Source organism: Monodon monoceros, unplaced genomic scaffold, assembly GCF_005190385.1.
Source record: "Monodon monoceros isolate NGI ecotype Baffin Bay Population unplaced genomic scaffold, NGI_Narwhal_1 Super_Scaffold_12, whole genome shotgun sequence".
Lineage (NCBI taxonomy): Eukaryota > Metazoa > Chordata > Mammalia > Artiodactyla > Monodontidae > Monodon > Monodon monoceros.
The window spans coordinates 1,533,347-1,558,248 of record NW_021703768.1 but is presented as its reverse complement, the minus strand read 5'-3'; the positions used below and the strand labels follow the sequence as shown (position 1 = coordinate 1,558,248).

At 56.9% G+C, this 24,902-nt stretch overlaps 2 protein-coding genes across 10 annotated transcripts in view; both read left to right on the top strand.

Annotated features, from left to right (window-relative positions):
* The first annotated feature begins 57 nt into the window (after window positions 1–57).
* Window positions 58–21,807, top strand: BRD9 (bromodomain containing 9). 9 transcript variants are annotated; one of them, XM_029217238.1, is made up of 17 exons: window positions 58–220; window positions 875–1,089; window positions 1,384–1,516; window positions 3,271–3,331; window positions 3,770–3,914; window positions 5,833–5,943; window positions 6,557–6,732; window positions 7,926–8,058; window positions 9,655–9,871; window positions 10,883–10,978; window positions 11,427–11,559; window positions 13,301–13,412; window positions 16,801–16,839; window positions 17,921–18,020; window positions 19,904–20,071; window positions 21,047–21,151; window positions 21,263–21,806. In XM_029217238.1, exons 1-16 carry the CDS (start codon window positions 169–171, stop codon window positions 21,145–21,147), a joined length of 1,992 nt encoding a protein of 663 aa, XP_029073071.1. In that variant the 5' UTR covers window positions 58–168; the 3' UTR covers window positions 21,148–21,151; window positions 21,263–21,806. The 9 variants fall into 9 exon arrangements, 8 of the variants coding, with proteins under 8 accessions (XP_029073071.1, XP_029073072.1, XP_029073070.1 ...); XM_029217239.1 differs by having other exon boundaries at window positions 21,260–21,806; XM_029217237.1 differs by having other exon boundaries at window positions 21,047–21,807.
* A 1,516-nt stretch (window positions 21,808–23,323) lies between these two features.
* The window catches only part of LOC114891724, a 39,342-nt gene continuing 37,763 nt past the window's right edge, over window positions 23,324–24,902 (top strand). Inside the window, exons 1-2 of the mRNA XM_029215986.1 lie at window positions 23,324–23,546; window positions 24,136–24,398. Of these exons, the coding sequence (XP_029071819.1) occupies window positions 23,324–23,546; window positions 24,136–24,398 (486 nt within the window). The remainder of the gene's footprint in view (window positions 23,547–24,135; window positions 24,399–24,902) is intronic.

Sequence of the window (24,902 nt, the reverse complement as noted above, 5' to 3'; positions counted from 1 at the left end):
CGCCCCCTGACCCGGAAGCGCCGGCGCCGGCGGGCGGGTCACTTCCGGTCTCGGCGCCCGCTTCCGGCGCGATCCCTCAAGCTCCGCGGCGAGGCGGGCGGAGAACGGGGGCCAGGGGTCGGCGGGCACGGTGCGGCAGGGCTCGCTGCTGCCCTCGGCGCCGTCGCCATGGGCAAGAAGCACAAGAAGCATAAGGCCGAGTGGCGCTCGTCGTACGAGGGTGAGGCGGCGGACGCGCTTTGTGACGCCGGGAGGGCAGACGGGCGGGCGTTCGAGGCGGCGGGGATCCCGGGGACGAGAGCGGGGGTCCGGGGCGCGCCGGCGGGGGTCTCGGGGCCGCGCCTCTCAAGCGTCCGTCTAGCTCTGGCCGCATCCTGGAGAGAAGCGCTGAGCACCTCTGTGGTTCTTCGTCCGTGTTTCCCGAGGTCTTCTCCCGCCTTTCCCGGCTGTGCCCTGGTCCGGCAGCCCCTGGTCCCGGTGTCAGGGACGCCGCACGGGGACTGCTGCAGGACAGGAAGGGGGTGACCACGGGCCAGGACCTGGGGGTAGAGGATTGTGCGCCTGGGCCCCAGGCGTGGTCTGGCTCCTTCCCCCTGATAGTGACCCAGAGATCTCCCTGCAGCCCCCCTGAGAATGTCTGTGGGCGAGAGGGAGGGAGCACCCCACCTGTCTTTGACCCCAGCAGCATCTTTCGCTGTTGGCTTTGGCATTCCCCTGCCGTCCACCTGAGCTCAGCCGATCCCCCCACCTTCCTGGGCCTCTGTGTCCTCCCCGTGACACCCCACCCTGGGCCCGCCATGCTGCCGACAGGGCAGCAGTATGCGCCTCTGAGCGCCCTGAGCACACACGGTGAAGGTCGCCTGCGTGTCCACAGACTATGCAGACAAGCCTTTGGAGAAGCCCCTGAAGCTGGTGCTCAAGGTTGGAGGAAGTGAAGTGACAGAGCTCTCAGGGTCCGGCCACGACTCCAGTTACTACGATGACAGGTCAGACCACGAGCGAGAGAGGCATAAGGAGAAGAAGAAGAAAAAAAAGAAAAAGTCGGAGAAGGAGAAGCACCTTGACGATGAAGAAAGAAGGAAGCGAAAGGTGAGCGAGGGCGGCCGAAACCCCTGGGGGGCAGGTGGAGCGAGGGCTTCCTGGCCTCCGGAAGCGAGTGTTCTGTTTCTCATAGGGTGCGCTGTGCGGAGGTCGGTTGCTTCGGTTTTGGCTCTTTGCGCATCGTTTCTTGTCTGGACCCTGGGGGGCGGGTCTTTGAAGGGTAGTGGCCTGGAGTAAGAAGGGGGTCTGGAAGAGGGCTTTTCTCTCTTAGCTTTCCCTGAGGAACGCGAGGTCTGTTAACAAGCGCTTCATTGCTCTCGCTGCCTTGACTCTTCCTCACAGGAAGAGAAGAAGCGGAAACGGGAAAAGGAACACTGTGACACAGAGGGAGAGGCGGACGACTTTGATCCGGGGAAGAAGGTGGAGGTGGAGCCGCCCCCCGACCGGCCTGTCCGAGCGTGCCGGACACAGCCAGGCAAGTGGCGGCGTTTTCAGAGACGTCCTGGAGCTTTGGAGCTTGTCGCTGTGAACTAGTGGTTGGCATCCGCCCTTCAACTCTTGGGAGAAGCATAGGAAGGAAGGAACAGCATTTTCTCTCCCAGGGCCTCACACAGAGTAGCTGGATGGACCTAAGGTTCTTGCCGTCCTCTCTGAACTTCTAGAGCAGGGCTTGGCCCACCGCTGCTGGCCTTTTTTTTTTAAAGCCCAGGAGCTAATGAGAAGCTCATTGTGGACAGGAGGAGGTTAGTGCTGGCATCAGTTACTCAGGACATCATCCCCCCGGGAGCTATGCTGGCTCCAGCAGAGGAAGGCTTCTGGCGTGCTCGGGACGCTCTGATCTGTGTGTGGTCGCTTCCCTCAGAGGCTGTCAGGTAGTCGGGAGGTGCTGAACTGGAGGCAGGTTTGTTCTGCAGGGGTTTCTTCCTTGGCTTAGGGTCTGGCCACCTTTGAGTTGCCGGCGGCGGGGGGAGGTACTGTATTGCAGTGTGGGGTTGCTGCTTCCTGGCAACACCCTCTGCTGTGGGAGTCATTGCTGTAGGGAACAGGTAGGACTCAGGGCCCTTGGGCCTGCTGTGGAGCAGAGAAGGTCAGGCACAGAGCATCAGTGCCTCAGATGAACGCGCCTGAAGTTACTAGAGTTACTAGTACTTGCTGGCTTAATCTGCCTAACGGCCTGTTGGAGATCATACGTTTAGCACCTGCCCCAGTGTACCTGAAAAACTCACGATCAGACGATGCTCTCTTGGACCTGTCCTGATCACTCTCAAGAGCGTCACTCTTGGGACCCGCAGGTCTGCACTCGTGTTGCCCTTCAGCCCAGAAGTGAGCCATTTCCCCAAGGAGCTCTGGTTGCTTGGTGGAGAACAGCATTCAGAATGCCAGATCTGGGTGCTGGGTGTGGGCCTTGGGGGACAAAGGTAGGGAGGACCATTTAATACATACTCTTGCGGAAGGAAACCTGTACCGACATCTGCGTTCACATTCCCTGAAAACCGTGTTTTTCACGCTGTGGGCCCAGAGACGTGGTTAACAATTGGAGTCCTCACAGGAACTCTCATTTTTATCCCCATTTTACAGATAAACAGGGGCGTGCCCAGAAGTTTAGGCCCATAAACGATATCAAGTACAACGATATCGGTGCATCCAGGGTCAGCTTCTATGTCCAGAGCCTTCGTCTGCTGCTTCATACCTTGTGTGGAATGTCCCACGCCCAGGAGTGATGGGGGCTGGAGACAGGGTGATGAGTGATGGCTCTACATCACTGTTTGAGAGGGGTGTTGGCAGTCTGAGGGGTTTAGGGGACCAATGCTGTGGGTGCCCTTTTTCACCCTGCTGAGCTTTGTGGGATCTGCTTATCTTTTTTTTTTTTTTTTTTTTTTTTTTTTTCTTCGGGGCTCTCACTGTTGTGGCCTCTCCCGTTGCGGAGCACAGGCTCCGGACGCGCAGGCTCAGCGGCCATGGCTCATGGGCCCAGCTGCTCCGCGGCATGTGGGATCTTCCCGGACCGGGGCACGAACCCGTGTCCCCTGCATCGGCAGGTGGACTCTCAACCACTGCGCCACCAGGGAAGCCCCCTGCTTATCTTTATATCCAGTTCTCATTTGAACCCACAACATTGTAGAACAAGAAATAGATAAATAAGTATTATGAAATTGGAGTTTGTTTTCTGGTGAAGTGATACCAAAATCCTTTTGTTCAATTTTATTTTTTCACTTTTGAAATCGTCAGCTGAAAATGAGAGCACGCCTATTCAGCAACTACTAGAGCATTTCCTCCGCCAGCTCCAGAGGTAAAGAGCTTTTCTAAAGGGTTTGTGCTAGGGGACATCTGAGGTGTCTTCTCTCTCTGGTGTTCTTGCCTCACCCCTGTCACCTGTGAAGCAAGCACTTCACCTTCACTGGGTAACGCTCAGTCGGGGCGGTGGGGGCACTGCCAAGTGGGAGCAGAGCTGGGAGGGCTCAAGAACACCTCCTTCATCTCCTCTGAGTCTGCACCGGTTGTCAGACACCCTGATGTAGAGTCATGGCAGGAGCCGGGATGGTAGTTTTGGAATTTTCAGTGTATCCAAATACCACAATTTTAAAGAGCATAAATTTTATTTGTTATTTTTAAGAAACAAATCTTAAGATCTGGTTAATTGTATCAAATTTTTAACTGTGAGGGGTTTTGTTTAGAAATTTAGATTTCAGGGTTTTTCCAGTTTAAATGAAGATGTTTGTGTTTTCAGAAAAGATCCTCATGGATTTTTTGCTTTTCCTGTCACGGATGCAATTGCTCCTGGATACTCAATGATAATAAAACACCCGATGGATTTTGGCACAATGAGAGACAAAATTGTAGCTAATGAATACAAGTCAGTCACGGAATTTAAGGTAAATTCATTTCAGCTCCTGAAGTAATTGTTAGGAGGCTCCATGTGTCTTCATGTCCAGTAGACACTTCGTACATCTTAGGTTGTTTCCAGTTCCAAGTTTTCGTGGGTGTTTCTACGTTGGGTTGACGTTTCTCCAGCATAGGGGTTGGTTGTACTTTTCTCAGTATTTTGGTCTAGAAGTTGGCCTGTATGTTGCGTGCTAGTAGACGTGTTTCTTTTTAAGTTACTGTTTTGGCATAAACGGACATGTTGGGTCAAGCGAGGATGTGTTCGTTTTGGCCTGGCCCCAGAATGGGTATTTTTAGAAACATAATTTTCCTTATCTTAATAACCGGGAGTTTAAATTTTTTAGGATAATAAATCTTCATGTCTCCTGACTACTCTGTTCCTGACTCCCTGTTTCTCAGCACTGGCTGTGAAAGGGAAAAATTGCTCATTGGCTTTCAGATTCGGGGGAAGATCAAAACAAATGCTTGACAACATTGGCAATAATGTCACTTAGAAAAAGGCATTAGGTTTCTTAGTTCTGTTAACTTCGGAAAAGCTTGGCTTTTCTGTTTGTATTTACTGGAGACCTTACTTACTGAAAGGGTTTGCTGACCTGCAGAAACAGCACAACAGACTAAAGGGAGGGTGGGAGAAAAGGAAAGTTTTCATAGGAAGGTCAGGCACTACTCCTGTGGGCAGGTGGTTAATAATAATCCATGTCCTAGAGGCGACCTGTCTACCTGCAGGCCCCTAATTTGGTCACTCACCCAGGGACAAAGCCAAGACGTGTCCTCCAGAGAGTGTTCTGAGCCTGTCACAGTTGGGCCTTGTGACAGAGGGACTTTATGGCCTCAGTCCCAGCCCTGGGGACACCGGCACCGTGACTTGGTAAGGACTCCAGGTGGCACACGCTGCATTAGCAGTCGTCCATCCTGAGGTCTGACTCACCTGTGACAGGTGTACCCTAAGGAATTTGGGTAGGTGGTAAAATGCTGATATTTCCAAGCATTTACTGTTATTGTAAGTTTTTCACTAAGGCTCTTCTTTATTTTAGAGAAAAATGTTTTTCTAATGGTACTAGAGTCACTGTCTGTAGACAGAATTTTAAATCCTATGGAAAAATCCCAGAGGTAGAGGACATGCCCACCTCTCAGTTAATCCCTCTGCTTTTGCTTAAAAGAACTGGTTGTTGGTTTTTGTTCCTATTAATGTCTGAGTTCCTTCCAAAGAGAGGGAATAGGGTGGGTCAGGAAGGAAGCAGAGGGAACCAGCATTTTACTCCTGTGAAATGTGTGTATCACATTCAGAAAGAAGTTACACACTTTGGCAAGCTTCTCACTGGAATATTTTTCATACAAGTAAAGACTGATGAACATTTATGAAAATTTCTCAGAGTTTTTAAAAAGTACTCTTTAATTACTCAGCCATAAAAAAAGAATGAAATATTACCATTGGCAGCAACATGGATAAACCTAGAGACGATCATACTTAGTGAAGTGAGTCAGATAGAGACAAATGTTACACATCACTTGTGGAGTGTAAAAAATGTAACAATCTATGTACAAGACAGCAACAGACTCACAGGCATAGAAAACAAACTTACAGTTACCAAAGGGGACAGGCATGGGGGGGGAGCATAAATTTGGACTTTGGGACTAACAGTTGCAGACTACTATATATAAAAAACAGATAGGCAACAAGGATTTACTACATAGAACAGGGAACTATATGCTCAATATCTTAATAGTAGTCCGTAGTGGAAAATAACCTGTGAAAGTTCATATAAATTAACAAAGGTTACTCCTTGAATTAGAGAGCCAAATTGTTTTCCACTCTGTTTCAGCCACTTCCGGCCTCCTGATAGAAACCTCAACTCTTTGTTGTTATCTGTGGTGTTTCAAACTTGATGCATTCTTTTTTCTTTTCAGGCAGATTTCAAACTGATGTGTGATAATGCAATGACGTACAACAGACCAGACACCGTGTACTACAAGTTAGCTAAGAAGATCCTCCACGCGGGCTTTAAGATGATGAGCAAAGTAAGGGACCCTCTAACAGCGAGCGAGGAGCCTCGGCTGTGAGCGTCCTCCTCCACGATCCTTGTGCCTAAACAGAAGCTCACAGTGACTGACATGCTTCCATCCATCCGCCCCTGGCCACGGCGTGGACCCTCTGCTCTAGGGTAGCCCCCCAGCCAGCCGCCCTCCCCACGCCCCTCTCCTGCAGGCGCTCTCTGCTCTCTGCTCCTGCCCCAGCTGCAGGGTCTCGCGTAGGGTTGGTGCAGAGTTCCAGATCTGTTGGTCTCACTGGGTCGCAGCCTGCGTTGCGGGCTTGTTTTACGTGGTTGCCTCTCTGAATCCAGACAGCCATCCCGGGCATCCCAGGTGGCTTCCCCGACCTCTCCCGTGAGCCAGGCTGCATGCGTCACGCATCTAGGACCAGTGCCTTGGGCCTGACCAGCCCATAGGTGAGGTGCATCCCCACCGGCTCTGACCACTCCCGGCCAATTGGCACGTCCTTTGGTGCCGCACCCCGTGGCAGCTTAGCTGTTAGGCCAGGTGAGGCTGTGGCCACCCATCCCATCCCATCGTCATGGTGCCTTGGCCGGAGGGAGAGGTAAAGTCCCTGCTGCTCTGTCCTTTCTGATTCTAGGAGCGGCTGTTAGCTTTGAAGCGCAGCATGTCGTTTATGCAGGACATGGATTTTTCTCAGCAGGCAGCTCTTTTGGGCAACGAAGATACAGCCGTCGAGGAGCCTGTTCCTGAAGTTGTGCCCGTACAAGTAGAAACTGCTAAGAAATCCAAAAGGCCGAGTAGAGAAGTCATCAGGTAAAGGACCGCCCGCCGTGGGGGCCAGGGCTCTGTGGGGAGCAGGTGACGAGCTGGGCCTCGCGGGTCTGTGCAGCCTCTGTGGACAGGCTGCCTGCGTTGCTGGCGGGAGAATTTGCTCTTTGGAAGCCGAGGGCCATGTTTGTAGCCCCCGGGCTTTCAAGGCAGCTGGGACAGGCCCTGGACCCTGTGTTCAGAGGGAGGCGACCCTTCTTCCCTGCCCACCTTGGGAATGAGGTGGCCGCGGTGGGTGCAGGGAGTGTCAGAAGACCCCGGACCCCGGGGTCAGTTGTGAGGGGCACGGCTCTCTGTTCTGTGACCCACACTCTCCGCATGCCAGTGCACAGTGACTTGTGCTGGAAGAGAGTCACTGTCACCCTGACGGACCCCCGCCGGCCAGCCGGCCAGCCACACGCACGCTCTGTTCCAGGTGTGGTTTGCCAGGCCCAGCCGTTTGGCTCTGCGGTGTCCACTGCTGACCAGTCGCTGCTATTCCCACACTCATGCTCTGTGTGAATATTTGTTGACCCCTCACTCCCAGGACATGCCCTCCTGCGTAGGACGCGCATTGGCGACCTGGGCTTGCCCGTTGCAGGCTCTGCGCGGGTGTGCTGCTTCGGGCAGACAGCTGCGAGAGGGCGGGCTCCCCGCGCCGGTCACTGTGAGCCTGGGCCTGAGCGAGGGCCTTCCGCAGGCTCGAGAGCCCCAGGAGGGCTCACCCCAGCCCCACAGTTCCTTGCAGGGGCTCGGCGCCTCTGCTTCTAGAGCCTTCCACTGGGAGGGGGTGGGGGGCGCCTCCCTCGGGCGCTGGCAGTCCGCTCTTCCTCTGCCTCTGCGGTCTTAGGCGCCCCGGGTCCCGGGGGGCTCTCCAGTCCAGGCTCACTGCCAGCGCCCCAGCCCCGCGTGGGATTGTCATTTTTTTACTGGCGCCTCGAGTGGCACTAACCTGTGAGGCCCCTGTTGCTCTTAAAGTGACCGAAACATGTAGCCGAGACACAAGAAACGTGGAGCATCTGCTTGGCTTGTACTTTGTCGTCTTAGCGGAAGCGTCGGAAGGAGAAGGAAGGGAGTTACAGTGCGCTCTGCGCTGCCCTGTGCCGCGCCCTGGCGTGGTGTGAGGGACGGACTGTGGGGATGAGGGGTGAGCGTGCCCACGTGCGGCCCGTTGACTCCTGCCTGTTTCTGCTTCATAGCTGCATGTTCGAGCCGGAAGGAAACGCCTGCAGCCTGACCGACAGCACCGCGGAGGAGCACGTCCTGGCCTTGGTGGAGCACGCGGCCGACGAGGCCCGGGACAGGATCAACCGGCTGGTCCCCGGTGGCAAGGTAGCGCTCCCAAACGGGATGGCTGTGTTTCTGCCAGGACAGTGGCACGGCCGTCACAAGCGAGAGGTTAGCCGGTCATTACGAGCATGTGGTCGGAGTCCCGCTGGTGTCCCGGCGGCGCTGTTGTCACCGGAGGGGTCAGCTCCTCGTCCCCACTGGCCGTGGTAGCCTGCTGGCCGGTCTCCCGGAGGGCAGGGAGGGACTCCAAGGGCACCTCAAGGACAGGAGGGGTGTGGTTGTGTGCGGGCCGCCTGCCCGCAGGGGCGCTAACCTCTGTCCCTGGGCCAAGGCCAAGCCGGCCAGGACTCTCCGCTGTAGGTGAATCCTTTCCCCTGTGTGCTCACGTGTCTGTGACCCAGGTGTGAGCCTGTGCAGAGGGCTGCTGGTCCTCACGAGGGGGCCTGCCCTCTTCTGAGCACCTTCTCTGTCACACACAAGGTGTCCTCCATCCATGCATCCAATAGAAATAGCGTGAATCACACACGTGTGCGGCTTTAAACTTCCTAGTAGTCGTATTAGCAAGGACACAGATGAAATTAACCCTAGTGTTTAGTTTGACGTGATACGTCTAAAATTTTATTTCAACGTGCAGTCTGTGTAAAGACGTATTACAGCTTTATTTTTCTTTTTTTTGTACTAAGTCTGCGAAACATGCGTTGGAATTTACATTTTACATAAAGAAGTTTGAAGTGGTAACAATTTGGATGTGTCGGGTTATATGAAATACGTTACATTTTACGCCACGTGTTTCTTTTTATTTCCAATGTGCCTTCTAGAAAGTTTGAAGTTGCCCGTGTGGCTCACGTGATAGTTCTTTCTGTTGAGCTCGCTTGTCTGCACTCCTGTGGCCTTTCAGCCCTGGAGTCAGCATTTCTCCAAGGAGCCCTGGTTCCCTAGCGGAGAGCGGCATCCCAGACCTAGACCTGGGCCCTGGTGGACAAAGCTAGGAAGGCCCCGTCCGTCTGTACAGCCTGTACTGATGTCCGTGTTTACGTTCACTGAACACCGAGTTTTCACACGGAAACGTCCAATTCCGTCCAATACCAGTGGGTCTGCTTTGCTTTTCCCCCTTATAGTTTCGCAGTTCCACCGTTAGAAACCCGACTTACGTCGCCTCTCCATCCCCCTCTACCCCGTGCCCTACTCACCCTGCTTGGACGCTGGGCCCCTCGCACACGGACCCACACGGCAGCCTCCCCTTCCTGGGCCCTCCCGACAGCCTGTGCAGGGGCTGCTCTTGCGCGCAGGCTGGTTTTCAAACGGAGATGAGTTCCCACGGGTGTCAGGGGTGGATCTCTGGTCTCCTTGACCAGGCCCTGACCCAGCTCGCTGTGCTCGGGGCTCTGACTGCTGGAAAAGGCTGTTTCTAGGGTTCGCTCTCTGTCTTCAAAGCTCCTGTTTGGAGCCCGTCCCAGAAGTTCTTCGATCGCACACGTGTGCACGTGGCCTCTGTTCACAGGGAAACGAGTAACTTCGTGGCCTTTTAGGATTCAGGCTGCCCTCGGAGGCCTCTGTTCTGTTGGTGCCTTGGTGGAGCCCTGGGCCAGGGGGCCGGGGCCATCCGGAGAGCGAGCGCTTAGGCGTGCTTCCTTGCAGATGGGCTACCTGAAGAAGAACGGGGACGGGAGCCTGCTCTACAGCGTGGTCAACACGGCCGAGCCGGACGCAGACGGTGGGCGGCTCACACGCGCTCCCCTCACCTCTGTCCCATTCGGTGACCTTGCACCTCGTGGCCTGCCCGAGATGCCCCTTTTCCCTGGTCACAACGCTGTGGTGAAGTGTCCAGTCTCCCACACAGCAGGACGCAAATGTGGTCAGTGGACCGCGGGCGGCCGTCCAGTGGGGCCAGAGATGCTGGTCAGACGTTTCGGACCAAGGGCCCCAAGCCCCAAGCACTTGGGGTCGCGCTCCCCAAAGCTGCAGCAAGGCCCTGGGGGCTGGGTTTGCCTCACAGCGCAGCTGAGGCTCCTCTGTTGGAACCGGGGCACAGAGCTCTGCCTGCCCTCGAGGCTAGAACGAGGCAGGCATTTGCCCCACACAGCCTGCTTGGCAAGTTGCATCAGGGAAGCTTTCAAAGGAGGCATGAGCTTCCTTGAAGGGAGGGTCCATCCAACCTGTACGGCCACGGCTGTGGTCTTTAAAGTACTTTTATACTTCTCCATCTTCTGGAAAAGTATTTCAAAGGCTTGTCACACACACACAGCAGGTGAAACACTCCCCTTGTTCTCACCTGCGTGGATGTGGGATGGCTCTCACGGCCCAGCGTGCCCCTCGGTGCTTCCCCGCCACCGCCAAGATGAGCAGGGTCACTCAGTGTCCTCTGATGGATGAGGGGGACAAGCGTTGGCCACTGCTTTTGACCTTCAGTTGGAGTGAATCGTAACGTTCTCGTTAGAAGAGAACAGGTGAGCTGGTCAACACTTAGCAAGAGAACATGAGATTGAGGTTCAGATTGGGGATTTGAAGGGTCCTGCTCAGGTCACGTGAGCAACTTGAAGGGCGAATTCAGCGTAGAAATTGCCCTCAGGCTGCTCTGTTGCTCTTGTGACACGTGGCCCAAGGTCTCTCGGAGGTGGTGAGCGGTAGCGTGGGTTTGGGAAGGTTATGTTGCCCTGTGGTGGGCAGACCGCTGGCCTGTTGTCATGAGAGCTGGGGCACTAAGGTGAGATCACGGTGCAGCTGAGACGAGAAAAAGGCAGCCGGCTTGGTAGATCGGCTGTAGATGGGCCCAGGGAGCCCCGGGCCCGCCCTCCTGCGTGCACCCATCACTGCCTGGGGCTGGGGGCTCCGGGGTCACCTGCTCACGGCCCTGGTGCCCTTGCAGAGGAGGAGACGCACCCGGTGGACCTGAGCGCGCTGTCCAGCAAGCTGCTGCCCGGCTTCACCGCGCTGGGCTTCAGGGAGGAGCGGAGGAGCAGAGGTGAGCGCCCCAGGAGCCCCGGCTCACCGTGTGGGCGCCGCGTCCGGGCCTGGTTTGGAACCTCATTTTACAGGTCAGGTCCCGGGAAGTGCTGGGAATCAGGAGCCTACCGGGCAGGTGGGCAGGTGCCGCCTCTGCCGCTGGGGGGGGCGGGGCCTGCACTTGGCAGCCGCCTGCGTGTGCGGTTTACGTTTCCTCCAACAGGCTGTCACGCTTCATCCGTTGGAGGGGTCGCGAGACTGCCTGCAGCGGGGACCCTGCGCGAAGGGCGGGAGGACGCGTGGGGCTCACGCTGGGCTCTCTGGCTTGTGCGGCTCCTGCGTGACCTCCCCGTCCTCGGAGGACGCGGCGTGGGCGTGGCGTGGCGAGGCGCGGCGGCGGCGCAGGGTCGCGGGGCGTGGCCCGCGTGTGCCCGCAGCCCTGACGCCGCCCCGCCCCGCCCCCCCAGTCACCTTCCTGTCCGGTGCCAGCACCGCCCTGTCCACGCACAACAACTCAGTGTTCGGCGACTTGAAGTGCGACGAGGTGGAGCTGCTGTACTCGGCCTACGGAGACGAGACGGGTGTGCAGTGCGCGCTGAGGTGGGCGGCGGCGCGGCCCTTGCGGGCAGGGCTGGGGGCCGTGCGCCGTCCGCGGCAGCGGGGCCGGGCTGTTTCCAGTAGCCCTCCGCGGCCACCGCAGGCGGCCCTGAAGCTCGGGTCACTCGCTTGGTCGGGATTTGGAGGTGATGACGGTCCAGGCCGGAGCCACGGGAGCCCGTGTGTGGGACGGCCGTGCGCCGTCAGGGAGAGCCGGGGTCGCGGCTGTCCTAAAGAGGGTCTCGTGGCTGCGTGACGGCTCCAGCCGCCAGAAGAAAGTGGCTCGTACAGCACGCACTCACGGCCTCCAGGAGTGGAGGCCGGAAGCCGAGGTGCAGGTGCGGGCAGGGCAGCTCCTCCCGCGGCCTCTCTCGCCGGCGTGCAGACAGCCGTCCCCCGCACCCTCCCCCGGCTTCCCTCTGTGCGTCTGTGTCCTGAGCTCCCTTCCTCTGGGGACACCAAGGTTAGGCCCCCCCCAAAGACCTGATTTTAACTTAATCACCTTTAAAGGCCGCATCTCAAAATACAGTCACGTTCTGAGGTACGGGGGCTCAGGGCCTCAACGTGTGAGTTTTGGGAAAGCGGTTCAGCCCCAGCTGTGATTAAAATGTGATGTTAAAATTAGTGATACAGTATTGTATTTCTGTAGGACTGTTTTCGTATTTTTTGTTTTCTGAGACAAAGTAAAAGTGGATCATTCTTTTAGAATTTTCAGGGTTTCCTATGGGGAAAGTAATGATTTTGCTAGTCTCTGAGAAATAGAGTCTTCCCATATCAGATCTTTGTTTTATTCCAAAGAGAATACGGAATATCTCTGAAGAGCACACAACAAGAAATCAGTTAGCCCCTGACACAGTAAATGAATACCTAACTCTGATTTTTGTGCGAAAAGAGAAGTGGAGGTAAAGAAGCGAGGAGGAAGCTGCAGGTGGGAGGCTCGTGTCCCGAGTGGCGGCCCTCTCCTCGGCTCAGCTCTGGGGGCACCACTCCCCGTGGTTCAGACAGCAAGTGCAGCCGTCACGAGCTCGCCCCCGGTGAGCTCAATATATGACCTTCCACGAGCTCCTGGAAGGCCTACGGATCCCGGGCCGCCTGAACAGCCCGGGAAGCAGGCCGTGCCCTTCGCGGTGCCAGCGCCCCTTCTCCCCCGGGAGAGCTGCTGCTCGGCCCTGCTCCCCACCCCAAGGCTCCTGGTGGAGACCCTCCAGGCCCGCAGCCCTCCCCGCCCCACGTGAGGGCCTTTGCAGTCCGGGGCCCCTGCTGGGACTTGGCCTGGCTCTGCTGCTTGGCCTGTGGGTTCTGTTCCCGGCCTCCTTTCCAGATTTGCTGTTTCGTCTTGTTTTGGATTTTCAAGTATTCACACGGTCCAGAAATCAAAATGACACTCAGGGTGCACGTGGGGAGTCTTGCTCCCGTACCTGCCGCCCCGCTCCCCAGCGTGGAGCCCTCCGCAGCACTCTCTCCTCAGTCTCCCTGTGTTTCTAAATCCAAAATGCGCAGAAAGGAGTGTGCTGCTTTTGTGAAAGCTAGCGTGAGCTGTATCGGGATGCGGATACGTGTTCTTCACTTTGCTCTTTAACTCTTCTGGGTCCCGGGCCGCTCTGATGAAGACTGTTCTCCACTCCCCAAACCGCTGCACCTGGAGGGCTGTAGCGCTTAGCGAGAGCCTGTCCTGTGGGGGGGTGTCTGAGGGGCGTGGGCACGGAGGGCGGCTTTCAGCCTGTTCTCTCGCGGCCCCTCCCAGCCTGCAGGAGTTTGTGAAGGATGCCGGGAGCTACAGCAAGAAGCTGGTGGATGACCTCCTGGACCAGATCACGGGCGGGGACCACTCGCGGATGCTCTTCCAGCTGAGGCAGGTGGGTGCGCTGGGCCACTCCTGTGCCCGCCAGACTGGGCGCTAGGGGATGTGCTGTTTTCAGGTGGTCGGGGGCTGTTTCTCCCTCACTGACTACTATTTATTCTTTGTTTTTACTTTAGTCAGTTATCTTTCAGAGAAATTTACAGAGTTCCTTTCTGTCTGGCATGTATTCTCCATCAGTCTCTAGACCTACAATTCTTTCATCTGCTGTCACTTTCCTTCGTCCTGAAAACTTTCCTTTGAAGTTTCTTAAAGGACAGATTTGCTGGCTGCGAATTTACTCAGCTTTTTTTTTAATCTGAAAAGTGTCTTCGTTTTCCTTCGTTTTTGAAAGTCACCTTCCCGGTGTGGAATTATAGGGTGACATTTTAGCCTTTACTTAAAATGGTCGCTTACTCGCTTTGTTTCTGAGGAAGTGTCTGCAGTCATTTTTATCTTTGTTTTCCATTTTTAATGTGTCTTTTTTTGGTCAAGATCAAGGATTGGCAAATTTTGGCCCATAAGCTAAAAATGTTTTTTACAGTTTTTGAAGATTTAAAAGAAAAACGTGCTACAGACCGTGCGTGACCGCAAAGCTTCAGATATTTGCTCTCCAGCCATTTGGAGAAAAAGTGCTGCCTGTTGCTCTAGACACTTGAAAATTATAGTTTCTATAACTGACTTACATCCGTTTACTTTTGGTGATTTTTCGTGTGCTTTTCTTGTCTTTATTCTGCTTAACATTTGGTGAGCTTCTTGGGCTTCTCGGTGTATAGTTTTCATCAAACTTGGAATATTTTCAGCATTTATTTCTTCAGGTATCTTTTTTCTTTTTTGTGTGTGAAGTCTAGATTGTGCTTTTATTTCTTTATCATTTTTTTATTGAAGTATAGTTGATGTGCAATGTTACGTAAGTTTCAGGTATACAATATAGTGATTCACAATTTTTAAAGTTTATATTCCATTTCTAGTTATTATAAAATATTGGCTCTATTCCCCGTGTTGCACGGTACATCCTTGCAGCTTATTTGTGCAGAGTAGTTTGTACCTCTTACTCCCCTATCTTGCCCCTCCCCCCTTCCCTCTCCCCACTGGTTACCACTAGTTTGTTCTCTGTATCTGTGAGTCTGCTTCTTTTTTGTTGTATTCACTGGTTTGTTGTGGTTTTTAGGTTACAAATATAAGTGATAACACACAGTATTTGTGTTTCTTTGACTTATCTCACGTAGCATAAAATCCTCCAAGTCCATCCATGTTATTGCCAGTCGCAAAATTTCGTTCTATTTTATGGCTAAATCGTACTTCGTTGTATGTATATGTGTGTATGTGTGTGTGTGTGTGTGTATATATATATATATATACACACGTATGCACGCACCCATATACACCACATCTTTTTTATCCATTCACCTGTTGACGGACACTTAGGTTGCTTCCATGTCTTGGCAAACATAAATAATCTTCTGTGAATGTTGGAGTGCACGTATCTTTTCGAATTTGTATATATTTTGGATATATACCCAGAAGTGGAATTGCTGGATCACGTGGTAGTTCTGTTTTTAGTTTTTTTGAGAAATCTCCATACTGTTTTTCCATAGTGGCTGCACCGATGTACATTGCCACCAACAGTGTAGGAGGGTTCCCTTTTCTCCACGCTCTCTCCAGCATTTGTTATTTGATGACAGCCACTCTGACAGGTGTGAGGTGATCTCATTTTGGTTTTGATTTGCATTTCCCTGATGATTAGCGACGTTGAGCATCTTTTCATGTGCCTGTTGGCCATCTGTAAGTCTTCTTTGGAGAAATGTCTGTTTAATTCCTCTGCCCATTTTTTAATTGGGTGGGTTGTTTTTCTGATGTTGAATTGTATGAGCTATTTATGTATTTGGGATATTAATCCCTATTGGTCATATCATTTGCAAATATTTTCTCCCATTCAGTAGGTTGTCTTTTTGTTTTGTTTATAGTTTCCTTTGCTGTGCAAAAGCTTTTAAGTTTAATTAGGTCTCATTTGTTTATTTTTGCTTTTATTTTCTTTGCTTTAGGAGACAGATCCAAAAACAAAAATATTGCTACGATTTATATCAATGTTCTGCTTATGTTTTTTTCTAGGAGTTTTATGGTTTCTGGTCTTACACTTACGTCTTTAATCCATTTTGAGTTTATTTTTGTATATGGTGTTAGGAAGTGTTCTGATTTCATTCTTTTACATGTAGCTATCCAGTTGTCCCAGCACCACTTGTTGCACAGACTGTCCTTTCTTGCATTGGAAGAAGTAATATGGTTAAAACGGCCATGCTATCCAAGGCAGTCCACAGATTCAGTGCAATCCCTATCAAAATACCAGTGGCATTTTTCACAAAACTGGAACAAATAATTTTAAAATTGATACGGAAACACGAAAGACCCCAAATAGCCAAAGCAATCTTGAGACAGAATAGCTGGAGGTATCACACTCCCAGACTTTAGACTGTACTACAAAGCTAGAGTAATCAAAACAGTGTGGTATTGGCACAAAAAACAGACACACAGATCAGTGGAACAGAATAGAGAGCCCAGAAATAAACCCACCCACTTATGGCCAATTTATGACAAAGAAGGCAAGAACAGTTTGATCAGTTTTCTGAATGAACTGTGTTCAGAGTGGCATAATTTCAGATGTGCCATAGCATAAATAACATCCAATAATGAAATATATGTGTCAGCAGAAGTTCATGTGAGGAAATAGACGTTAAAATAATGGCAGTATTTATTTTTCTACTTAAGAGTCGTGAAGCTTTTAACACAAGCGAGTCTCAGAAACACCATCTTGAGCAAAAGATTGCAGATGGAGAGCATGCAGGCTGAGTAACTTTCTAGGTTCATCCACAGAACTAGGGTGGTTTCACACAGTGCTCCTGCCAGATCACAGGACACGGCTCAGTGCAACCTTTGTGCTTGGTCAGAGTGGTGGTCACAGGGGTGGTCAAGTGTACGCCCTCCCCTGGCGCTGAGCCGGCCAGAGAGAAGGGTGCCTGGCCTGTGGCCCCATCCCTGCGAGGGCGGTGGCACCACAGGCGCCCTGCTCTGTCGGGATCCAGCTGGTCTCTGGGTCTCTCTACCTCCTGGGTTAAACCGTCTTCCAGGTTAAACCATTGGCTGTTTTTCCGACGTCTGACTTTCCTCTTTGGTGTTCTGCCCCCCGGGATGCAGACGCAGGTTGGGGTGCTCTCCTTGGTGTCCACCTCACCCCAGGGTGGTCTCGTGAGCCGGGCCCCACGGGCCGTGTGATTCACAGTGCAGCACGACCCCACGGGGGCCAGCTCGGAGCAGCGGATGAGCCGCGTCCGCCTCATGCGTGGGCGACTGGATGAGTGGTTCTGTGTAAAACTGTTGTGGAACACTGGTTCTTGTCTCTTGCTTTGCAGAGGAGAAGTGTTCCGACGAAGCCTCTGGATGAAGTAAAGGTGCGTCTCGTGGACAAGTTAGTAGAAACCTAATGGTTTGGGTTCCCGTGAGGGCAGCTGTGTTTGGCCTTTGAAATGGTTGAGATACTTTATCTAGAAACTGGCTACGTTGCTGATGGGGAATCTTAAGTGGTGGTCCCCCCATCCCGACTGTGATGACTGGACTGAGGGTGTGGGCACAGCACATTCCTCCAAATTGGACAGAGGGATTCACGGGCTGGAGGGGCGGCCCGCAGGGTGAGCAGGGGTCTTCCGGTCCTCCCAGAAGGCGGGCTCCCCGGTGGACACGTGCTGTCAGCTGGGGCATCCCGGGGCCTCGCCAGCGCCGGGGCGGGCACTGTCTGAGGAAATGCTCCGCTGCGGTCCGGCCATGGTTTCCTCATCCTGCCCTGGGGTGACTTGGAGCACTTGTGGCCCCCAGCTTTGCACACGGCCACGTGGGCAGAGACGCCAGGACTCTGGGCAGGGTGTGGGGGCCTGGACTCCAGGGGTCACCTGGCCTTGGTGACCGGGGGGCCCACCCAGGGCAGAGCGTCAGGTGCCTGTCAGGTGGGGGCCCTTGGATGGGCAGAATTGGAGAAGGTGCCAAGGGCATCTCCCCTGGGTGCACGGGGCGGCCAGGGTTCTGCTCGGGTCTCTGTCTGGGTTACACAGACACGTGTGGCATTGGGTGCCAGCCTCACACAGTCTGCGAGGAGCTGGGATGGGCTGCAGGCTGCCTTGGGCAGGGACCCGGCCGCTCTGGCCCGCAGCAGGGCCTCTGTGGGTCAGCCCAGAGAAGGAAAGAGAGTGCGCTGCTCTGGAATCTGCCATGTTATCTGTTAAGTTCCTGGAAGGTAGCCTGGCTCTTCAGGTCTTGGGTCTCTCTCAGGTCCCCTCAGCGCCTGTAGGTCCCCAGAGACCAGCAGCCTTCATTGCTGGTCCAGGTACAGGCATCCACTGGGAGCTCACCCCTGGGCTGCGGTGTGGGCTCTTCGGGGTGGACACGACGCGACAGGCCTGGCCTCCCCGTGGCTGGCAGGCCGTTACATCCATGTCAGCTGCCTCTCCTTTCCTGTCTCACATCGCTTGTCTCCTGCAGGCGGGGGACCCTCTCGGGGATGGTGGCTCCACCCTGGACTTCATGGCCATGAAGTCCTATTCGGACGTCTCTCTGGACATCTCCGTGCTCGGCTGTCTGGGTAGGTTGTGCCGGGTACCTCCCGGGGGGCAGGGTGGCTCGGCCCTGCCCATTGGCCGCACAATGAAGACCCCCATCCTCAGGACCCCCCAGGTGACTCCAGATGGGGCCTGCCCGGCTCTCCTGTCTGACCTCAGGCCCCATCCTTGGGAATCGTCTGCTGGGGTCCCACCCCCGGTTAGTGCATCGGTGTGCTCACCACCATCGTCCACGTGTGCCCACTGGGCTGGCCCCATCGGGGAAGATGCCTCTGTGCTCCCCTCGGCTCTTGTGTGCCGACGAGGCCCTCCCAGCCCCTCGTGGCCAGTGGTTTTCGTGGTGCATCTCCTCCCCTCCCCCTTCAGACCTGCTGGACGTACTGTGCGTCCCCTCGGTGGTCTCGCCCAGGGCAGTTCCCCCAGGGGACCTGTGGCAGCCTCTGGAGACGTCTTTGGCCTCACACTTGGGACCTGGTGCTTCTGGTCTCAAGTAGACAGAGGCCAGAGGTGCTGCTGACCGCCCTGGAGCCCCGGAAGAGCCCCAGCAAGAATGGCCTGGTCTGCGGCCGGGGGCTGCGTCCGGGCCCCGCCTGCTGTGGGAAGTGGACCTCGTCACCCCGTCACCCTCCGTCACGCAGCCTGGCAGGCCCTGCTTCTGGTTGAAGCGCGTCAGACCCTTGGTGTTCAGCGCGGTTGTGGATAGGACTGTGCTCCAGCCTGCCGTCTGGCTGTGTGCTGGTTTCCCAGCGGTTCAGGGGTCCCCAGGACCACCCCCAGGTGTGATTCCTTAGGACCCCAGGACTCGGAGGGGCCCGGGGGGGTGTTGCTGCGGGAGACCCGGCCCCAGCTGCCAGCGCCCTCCCCACGAGCCCCCGGCCGGAGCTGTGACGACCGGCACCCTCTGCTTGGCCCAGCCCCGGCCCCAGACTCCCAGCAGGAAGGCAGGGGCCCAGGATAAAGCACACTGTGGCCCAGACGGTCTGGCACGGCGACACCTTGGTCACTCAGGCAGTGGGAGCCAGCCAAGGGCCGGTCTGGCTTCTGAGCAACTGTTCTTTTTCCTCTCGCGGAGTCTGAGGCTTTCTCCATTTTACCTGGTTTTGGTAGTTTGGTTACAGCAGCCCTGGTTTGTTCTCCTTTAGGTTTATTCTTCACGGGTTGCGTTTCGTCGTTGGGCCTGGGGTTTGGAGCTGAATGTGGGGAGTCTGGCTGTAGTTCTTCAGCACCACCCTGAGCCCGACTCTGCCCATCTGCCTTTGGTCTCCTCTCTGCTTGGTTTTGGGCCGTGGCGGGCGGAGTCCTGGGGGCGCTGGGCGCCCTTCTGCTGACCTGTCGGTCTCCTGGGCTCGCCGTAGCTGCCATTCTCTTCACCTCCAGAAGCTCCACCCACTTTTCCTGCGTCGTCCCCCTCTTGCCTCCGGTCACGTGTCCTTTGCCTTTGGAACACGCGGTGCGTGTTCCTAATCTCTGTCCCCGCATCTCATTCGCAGGGCTCTCCCCCAGTGGGGCTGCGTGTCCCTGTTTCTCTGCCTGCCTGGGCGTGGCTGGTGGGATGCGCTGGATTTAGTCGGCGCCTTTGCACGTGCCGGGCGCTGTTCCGATGGTCGTTAGGCAGCTTGGAGCGTCGGGCCCTGTCCAGGTTTTTCTTAGGCTGTCTTAGGGTACAGAGCCAGGTCAGTGCAGGGTGGACGTGGTCCCACCATTAGGCTGCGCCCTTCCGGGGGCTTGGGCCGCAGGTGACCACAGCATGTGTGCGGCTCTTGACCCCCCAAGAGGCCACCCTCACACTGGCGCAGGGCAGACTCGGCCAGGCGTTTGTCGTCCTTGGTGCGCGTGGTGACGAGCGAGCGTGGCTGCGGGTGGACGGGCTGGCCGGCCTCCACATCCCATCGTCCCATGTGTGCAGGGAAAGTGAAGAAGGAGCTGGACCACGACGACGGCCACCTGAGCCTGGACGAGACCACGAAGCTCCTTCAGGACCTGCAGGAGGCGCAGGCAGAGCGTGGAGGCTCCCGGCCGTCCTCCAACCTCAGCTCCCTGTCCAACGCCTCTGACAGGGACCAGCGCCACCTGGGTGAGGCCGCCTCGTGCAGAGTGGCGTGGGCCGCGGCTGGGAGGGCCCTGGCCCCTGGGGTTCCCGGGCCAGGCGGCTGCATTGAGGTGAAGGCTTTGGGTGGGACTCAGTCTAGGGATCTGGGGGCTTGGCCGGAAGGTGCTGCAGGTCCTGTGTCAGGAGGAGCCCCCAGCCGTGGACCTGCCAGCCTCCAGAGTGAGGGATTGGGAACGTTGCTTTCTTTCTGCTGTTCCTACTTGTGGTCCTGAAGCAGCATGTGGACAAGTGTGTTCCTGCAGGACCCTCGTGTGGGGAGAGCACAGGACCTTGCCTGGCCTGGGAGTCCCCTGTTGAACCAGTGAGGGTGGGTGGGTGTGTCGGGACCCCGCCTGGACAGTGCGTCTCCTGGCTGCTTGAATGTGCTAGATGAGTCCTCACGCTGCTGTTTTAGTTCCCAGATACAGACACCGAGTTACTCTTTCAATGTAACAGATCTTGGCGTTTGGGGGAGGGGGCGATGAGTGATCACCTGTAGAGGTTTGGCTAAAATTGTCTTAAGGACCAGCATTTTGGTCCCGTTAACCTTGTGATAAAGGCATGTGAAGGAGGTTCCAGGTGACCCTGGGGCAGCTCCAGATATGAGGATCCCAAGGTCCTGGTGGACTCAGGGTGACACTGGGGCTCCTCTGGAGCCTGGGATTGTCTGAGGCCCCCGGCTGAGGAGCCTTCCTTCCTGCAGAAGCAGCAGCCCTGCTGCGTGGAGGCTCGGGGCCCCCTTTCTGGGGCCATCGGGTGGCCCATCCCTGGGAGCCACGGCTCGGGGCTGAGGCCCGGGCTCAGCTGGCTGCAGCCACGCGGACGTTCGTGTTCAGCACACGTGCATTTGTAGCTTTTAAAGTTGTCCCGTGGAGCAGCGATGCCCCTGAAGGAGGGTCGTGAGCTGCGCACGTGTGGCAGACCCTGGGGTGACACGTCCCTCCTCTCCCGTGATTGCAGGAAGCCCTTCTCGCCTCAGTGCTGGGGAGCAGCCCGAGGGGACCCACGACCCGTACGAGTTTCTTCAGTCCCCAGAGCCCGCAGCCTCCACAAAGAGCTAGCCCTGTAGGTGGCCTTTGGTTGTTTCTTATTTTGTAAGCTTTTATTTGCATGTACGGAGTTTTTGTCATGAGACGAAGACTTTCATTTTTGTCCCCTTTGGCGTGCGGGAAGCAGCCCCGGGAGGTGGTGACTTGTCTGTCATCGTGTTAGCCGCACTGGGATGCAGCGTTTCTGTGAATGGCCCTGTGCGTCCTGAAGAGTTGGAGATCACTCGTAAAGGGGGTGTGACCAGATGCCGGGAAGCTGCTGTGGTCTGTCTCTGAGCTTCTCGGTGGCGGTGAAGTCCTCCTCTGTGCCTGTGTGGACGCACCTGTCTGCCCCGCGTCCTCTGGGAGAAGCCCTTGGGAGGCAGACGTGGGTGCGTCTGTCTCTGTTCCCTGCGGCATCCTACACGGCCCCACCTTTCCCAGGCGGGTCATGGCGGGGGCCGTGTGGGGGCTGGGAGTGAGGGCAGCGTCGCCGCTCTCTGAGCCTTGTGCTGAGAGGGGCGCCCCCTGCTGACAGCTGGCCTGTCCTGCTGGCCATGGTGAAGGGTTAAGTGTCCGAAAACGCTCTTTGTTCTGGATGTGTTTACTGGAAGCCTGTTTGTATTTGCAGAATGTAAATACAGGTCTTAATAAAAAGACACACAAAGAGTGTCGTTACGCATAGTTATTTACAGCACTGCTAGGTGCCCCCTTTTGCGTGACTTAGTAAAAGCGCTTGTCATGTGAGCTGGATGGCATTCCTTCTTCCTAGCCCCGTTTCCTGTGGCCTCCTCCGAATCTGGCCCGGTCCTTGGCACCGCAGTGACGTCCGGGGTCGCGACCATCCCCGCACAGCTTCCTGTTCTGTTCCCTTGCCGTGAAACGTAAAACCGGAGCCTCCGTTACCTCCCGGGGCAGGGTCAGTCCTGGGAGAGGCGTGTGGCCAAGAGGCCAGGGAGCAGGGTTGGCTGCCTCGCTGTCTGGACAGACGAGGATCCCCGCGAGCACCGGGGAAAGGGGAGCACGAGGCATCTCACAGGTGAAGCGTCAGGAGCAGCTGTGGCTGCTGTGAGCAGATGAGTTTATCAGCAGGGCTGGTACGGAGCAGACGCCCGGGGCAGGCTGGAGGGCAGCCGTCCTCCCTGCCTACACAGGGCCGCAGCCCGGCCGCAGAGCTGGGCCCGAACCCTGTGGCTGGCCCTCCAGTGCCCTGCAGGCCCCCCCAGCCCCCGACCTCAGCCACCGCCCCAGCTGTGGGGAGGCCTGGAGGGGCAGGATCTGGATTTCCACCCTTGGGATAGCGGTGGGCTCTGCCCCCAGCAGGGCTCAGGAGGCCGGGACCCCTGCGCATCCCAGGCGGGGTCCCCACGGTGCACCCCGCGGGCGTGGCCTCTCCCTGGCCCGCAGCCGGAGTTCTCCAGTAGACGCCAGCGTGACGTGGGGTATAGCACACGAGGGCAAGGCCACCGAGACACAGTATGAGTCCCTGGAGCCCAGACTCCCCTGAGGGCGTGGTCTCCACCACAATGGCCGTGTCAGCTGTAAACACAGGAGGTCGGACCCGTGCCTTGGTGCACGCGGCAGGGTGTCCCAGGGACCCGCACTCACCGGACGGACGCCTTGCCGCTCGGAGCTGCACGCCCGCTGGGAAGGAGGGCCCTCCGACCAAGGCCCCCATGTTTTCGTAAACCACCATCTCTCAAATTCCAGAGCATTCCATCACCCCGAAAGGAAACCACCAATTGGCCGCCACCCCCTGGTCCCCCTCCTCCCACCCTTGGAAACCACTCTGCTTTCGGTCTCCGCCGACGTCCCTGCCCTGGACATTGTGTTCAAGTGGAATCATGCACTCTGCGGCCTTTTGGGCCTGGCGTCTCTCAGCACAGCTTTCAAGGGTCATCCATGTTGTAGTAGGTGTTAGTGGGGCCCTGCGGGTGACCTGCCCTCACCACAGACCCTGCCGGGGCTCAGGCCACTCCTGGGGGTGTCGCGGCCATGAAGCCGGGGGACCTGGGGCCTCCGTGCCAGGCCCTCTGCCTAAGGAAGCCGGCAGGATCCCAGCCGAGACGCGCAGGCACTCCTGGTCAGAGTAACTGCCCAGCTGGCTGGGGCGGAGGGGGCTGGCTGCAGGCCTCATGGGGGACTGTTGACTCCCTGGAGAGAGAAAACAAAAGGCTGCTTCTGGAGGCCGCCTGGGCGGCAGTGCGGCATGGCCAGCGTCTGTCGTCTACAGCGCTTTTCTACTGGAAGCTTCCCTCAGAACAAGGCCTGTGAGAGGCACGTGCGTGCGCCGGTGGGCACTGTGCCAGCGCCCGCGCCTGCCCCGCGCCCCGCCCGCCGCCGTCTCCGGCGTGGCCACTCCCCCTCCGCGCCCACCTGGGCCCCCACCTGGGCTGGAGACCCTCCCAGTGAGGGCCGCTTTCCTGTCCCGGGTACGCACAGGCAGGCTTACAGAGCGCTACTTATCACAAGAGGCATGAGTGCCCCGAACTCCAGGCCTGTTGATCTGTCCCTCCGTGAAGACCAGGTGGGGGGTCTGGGTCGGGGAGGGGACGACGCAGCAGTTTGGGGACAGGAGCGGGCCGAGGTGGGCTTAGGTGTGGAGAGGCCTGGCTGCCCCGGCCGAGGATCGTGGCTGTGCATGTTCACGTGGCGAGCGGGCCCTGAGTTTGTAGCTTTTACAGTTGTTCCACGGAGCAGCGATGCCCCTGAAGGAGGGTCATTTCTCCAAAGTGTGAGCAGCTGAGTTCACCGGGCCCTGGGCCAGTCGGGAGGCCCTCACGACTGCAGACTTGGGGTGCCCTGGGAGGTGAGCGCCTGCCCCTCAGTCCCAGGTGGCCTCCTTCAGAGTCACGGGCGATGCTCTGTGGCCGGCTGGACTTGGGGGGCACTTGGTGTTGAGGTCATCAGCCCCCCAAACCCCGAGGGTGCGAAGTCCCCTGCACCGGTCACCGGCCTCACGTGTGTTTCTGGAGAAGCGTGTTCTGTGCAGGAGGCTGTGGGGACGTTCCTCTTAACCAGAAAGCACTCTGAAGAGCCGTGAGGACACGCTGACCAGCAGCCTGGGCGATGCCTGCTGCAGGCAGGAGCTGTGGCTGCCGCGGGGCTCCCAGGGCTCGGACCTTGGGAGAGGGAGGGCACGGAGTAAGCGCCACGCTGTCTGCGGGGCTGAGCTGTGCCTTCAGTCACCAGAGCTCACTGCTCGGACGCTCGCCACAGCCCGCGGCCTCTACTGCGCGGCGGGCTGGATTCTCGCGGTCACACCCTGCTCGGGTGGCCTGATGGTCTGCCCTGGGGCTGCCTGGTCCTGTCCTGGCGCCTGCCTCCCTGGGAAGTGCGTTCTGGGTGGAGGTGCCAGCCTGGGCCCGCTCACGGCGGGCACCGCGCGCAGAGGCCCTGGAAGCAGCCTGCAGCCCCTCATTCCCTGGGGCCCCAGGTGGGCGATCCCGGGAGGCCTGTGGCCCCCCACGCCCCTGCCGGCTGTGGTCAGCCGGGATTTCCAGGATGGGCATCCTCATCCCGGTGGTGCTGTGCTCCCAGGACAGTGCCGTCGGGTCAAAGGCAGCACTGCAGTTTGAGGGAATGGACACCAGGTGAGCGGGGAGGGGCCGGTCAGGCTGGGGCACAGGGCTGACCAACAGCAGAGTCAGCCTCCATCTCTGCTGCTGGCCCAGCAGAGGGTCCCTGACCCGCGGAGGAGCTCCCCTCTCCTAACCGGCCCCAGCCCCACCCAGGGGGCCTCGTAACCTGCCGGCTCCTCCACTCGTGCCTCTGTCCATCTGCACCAG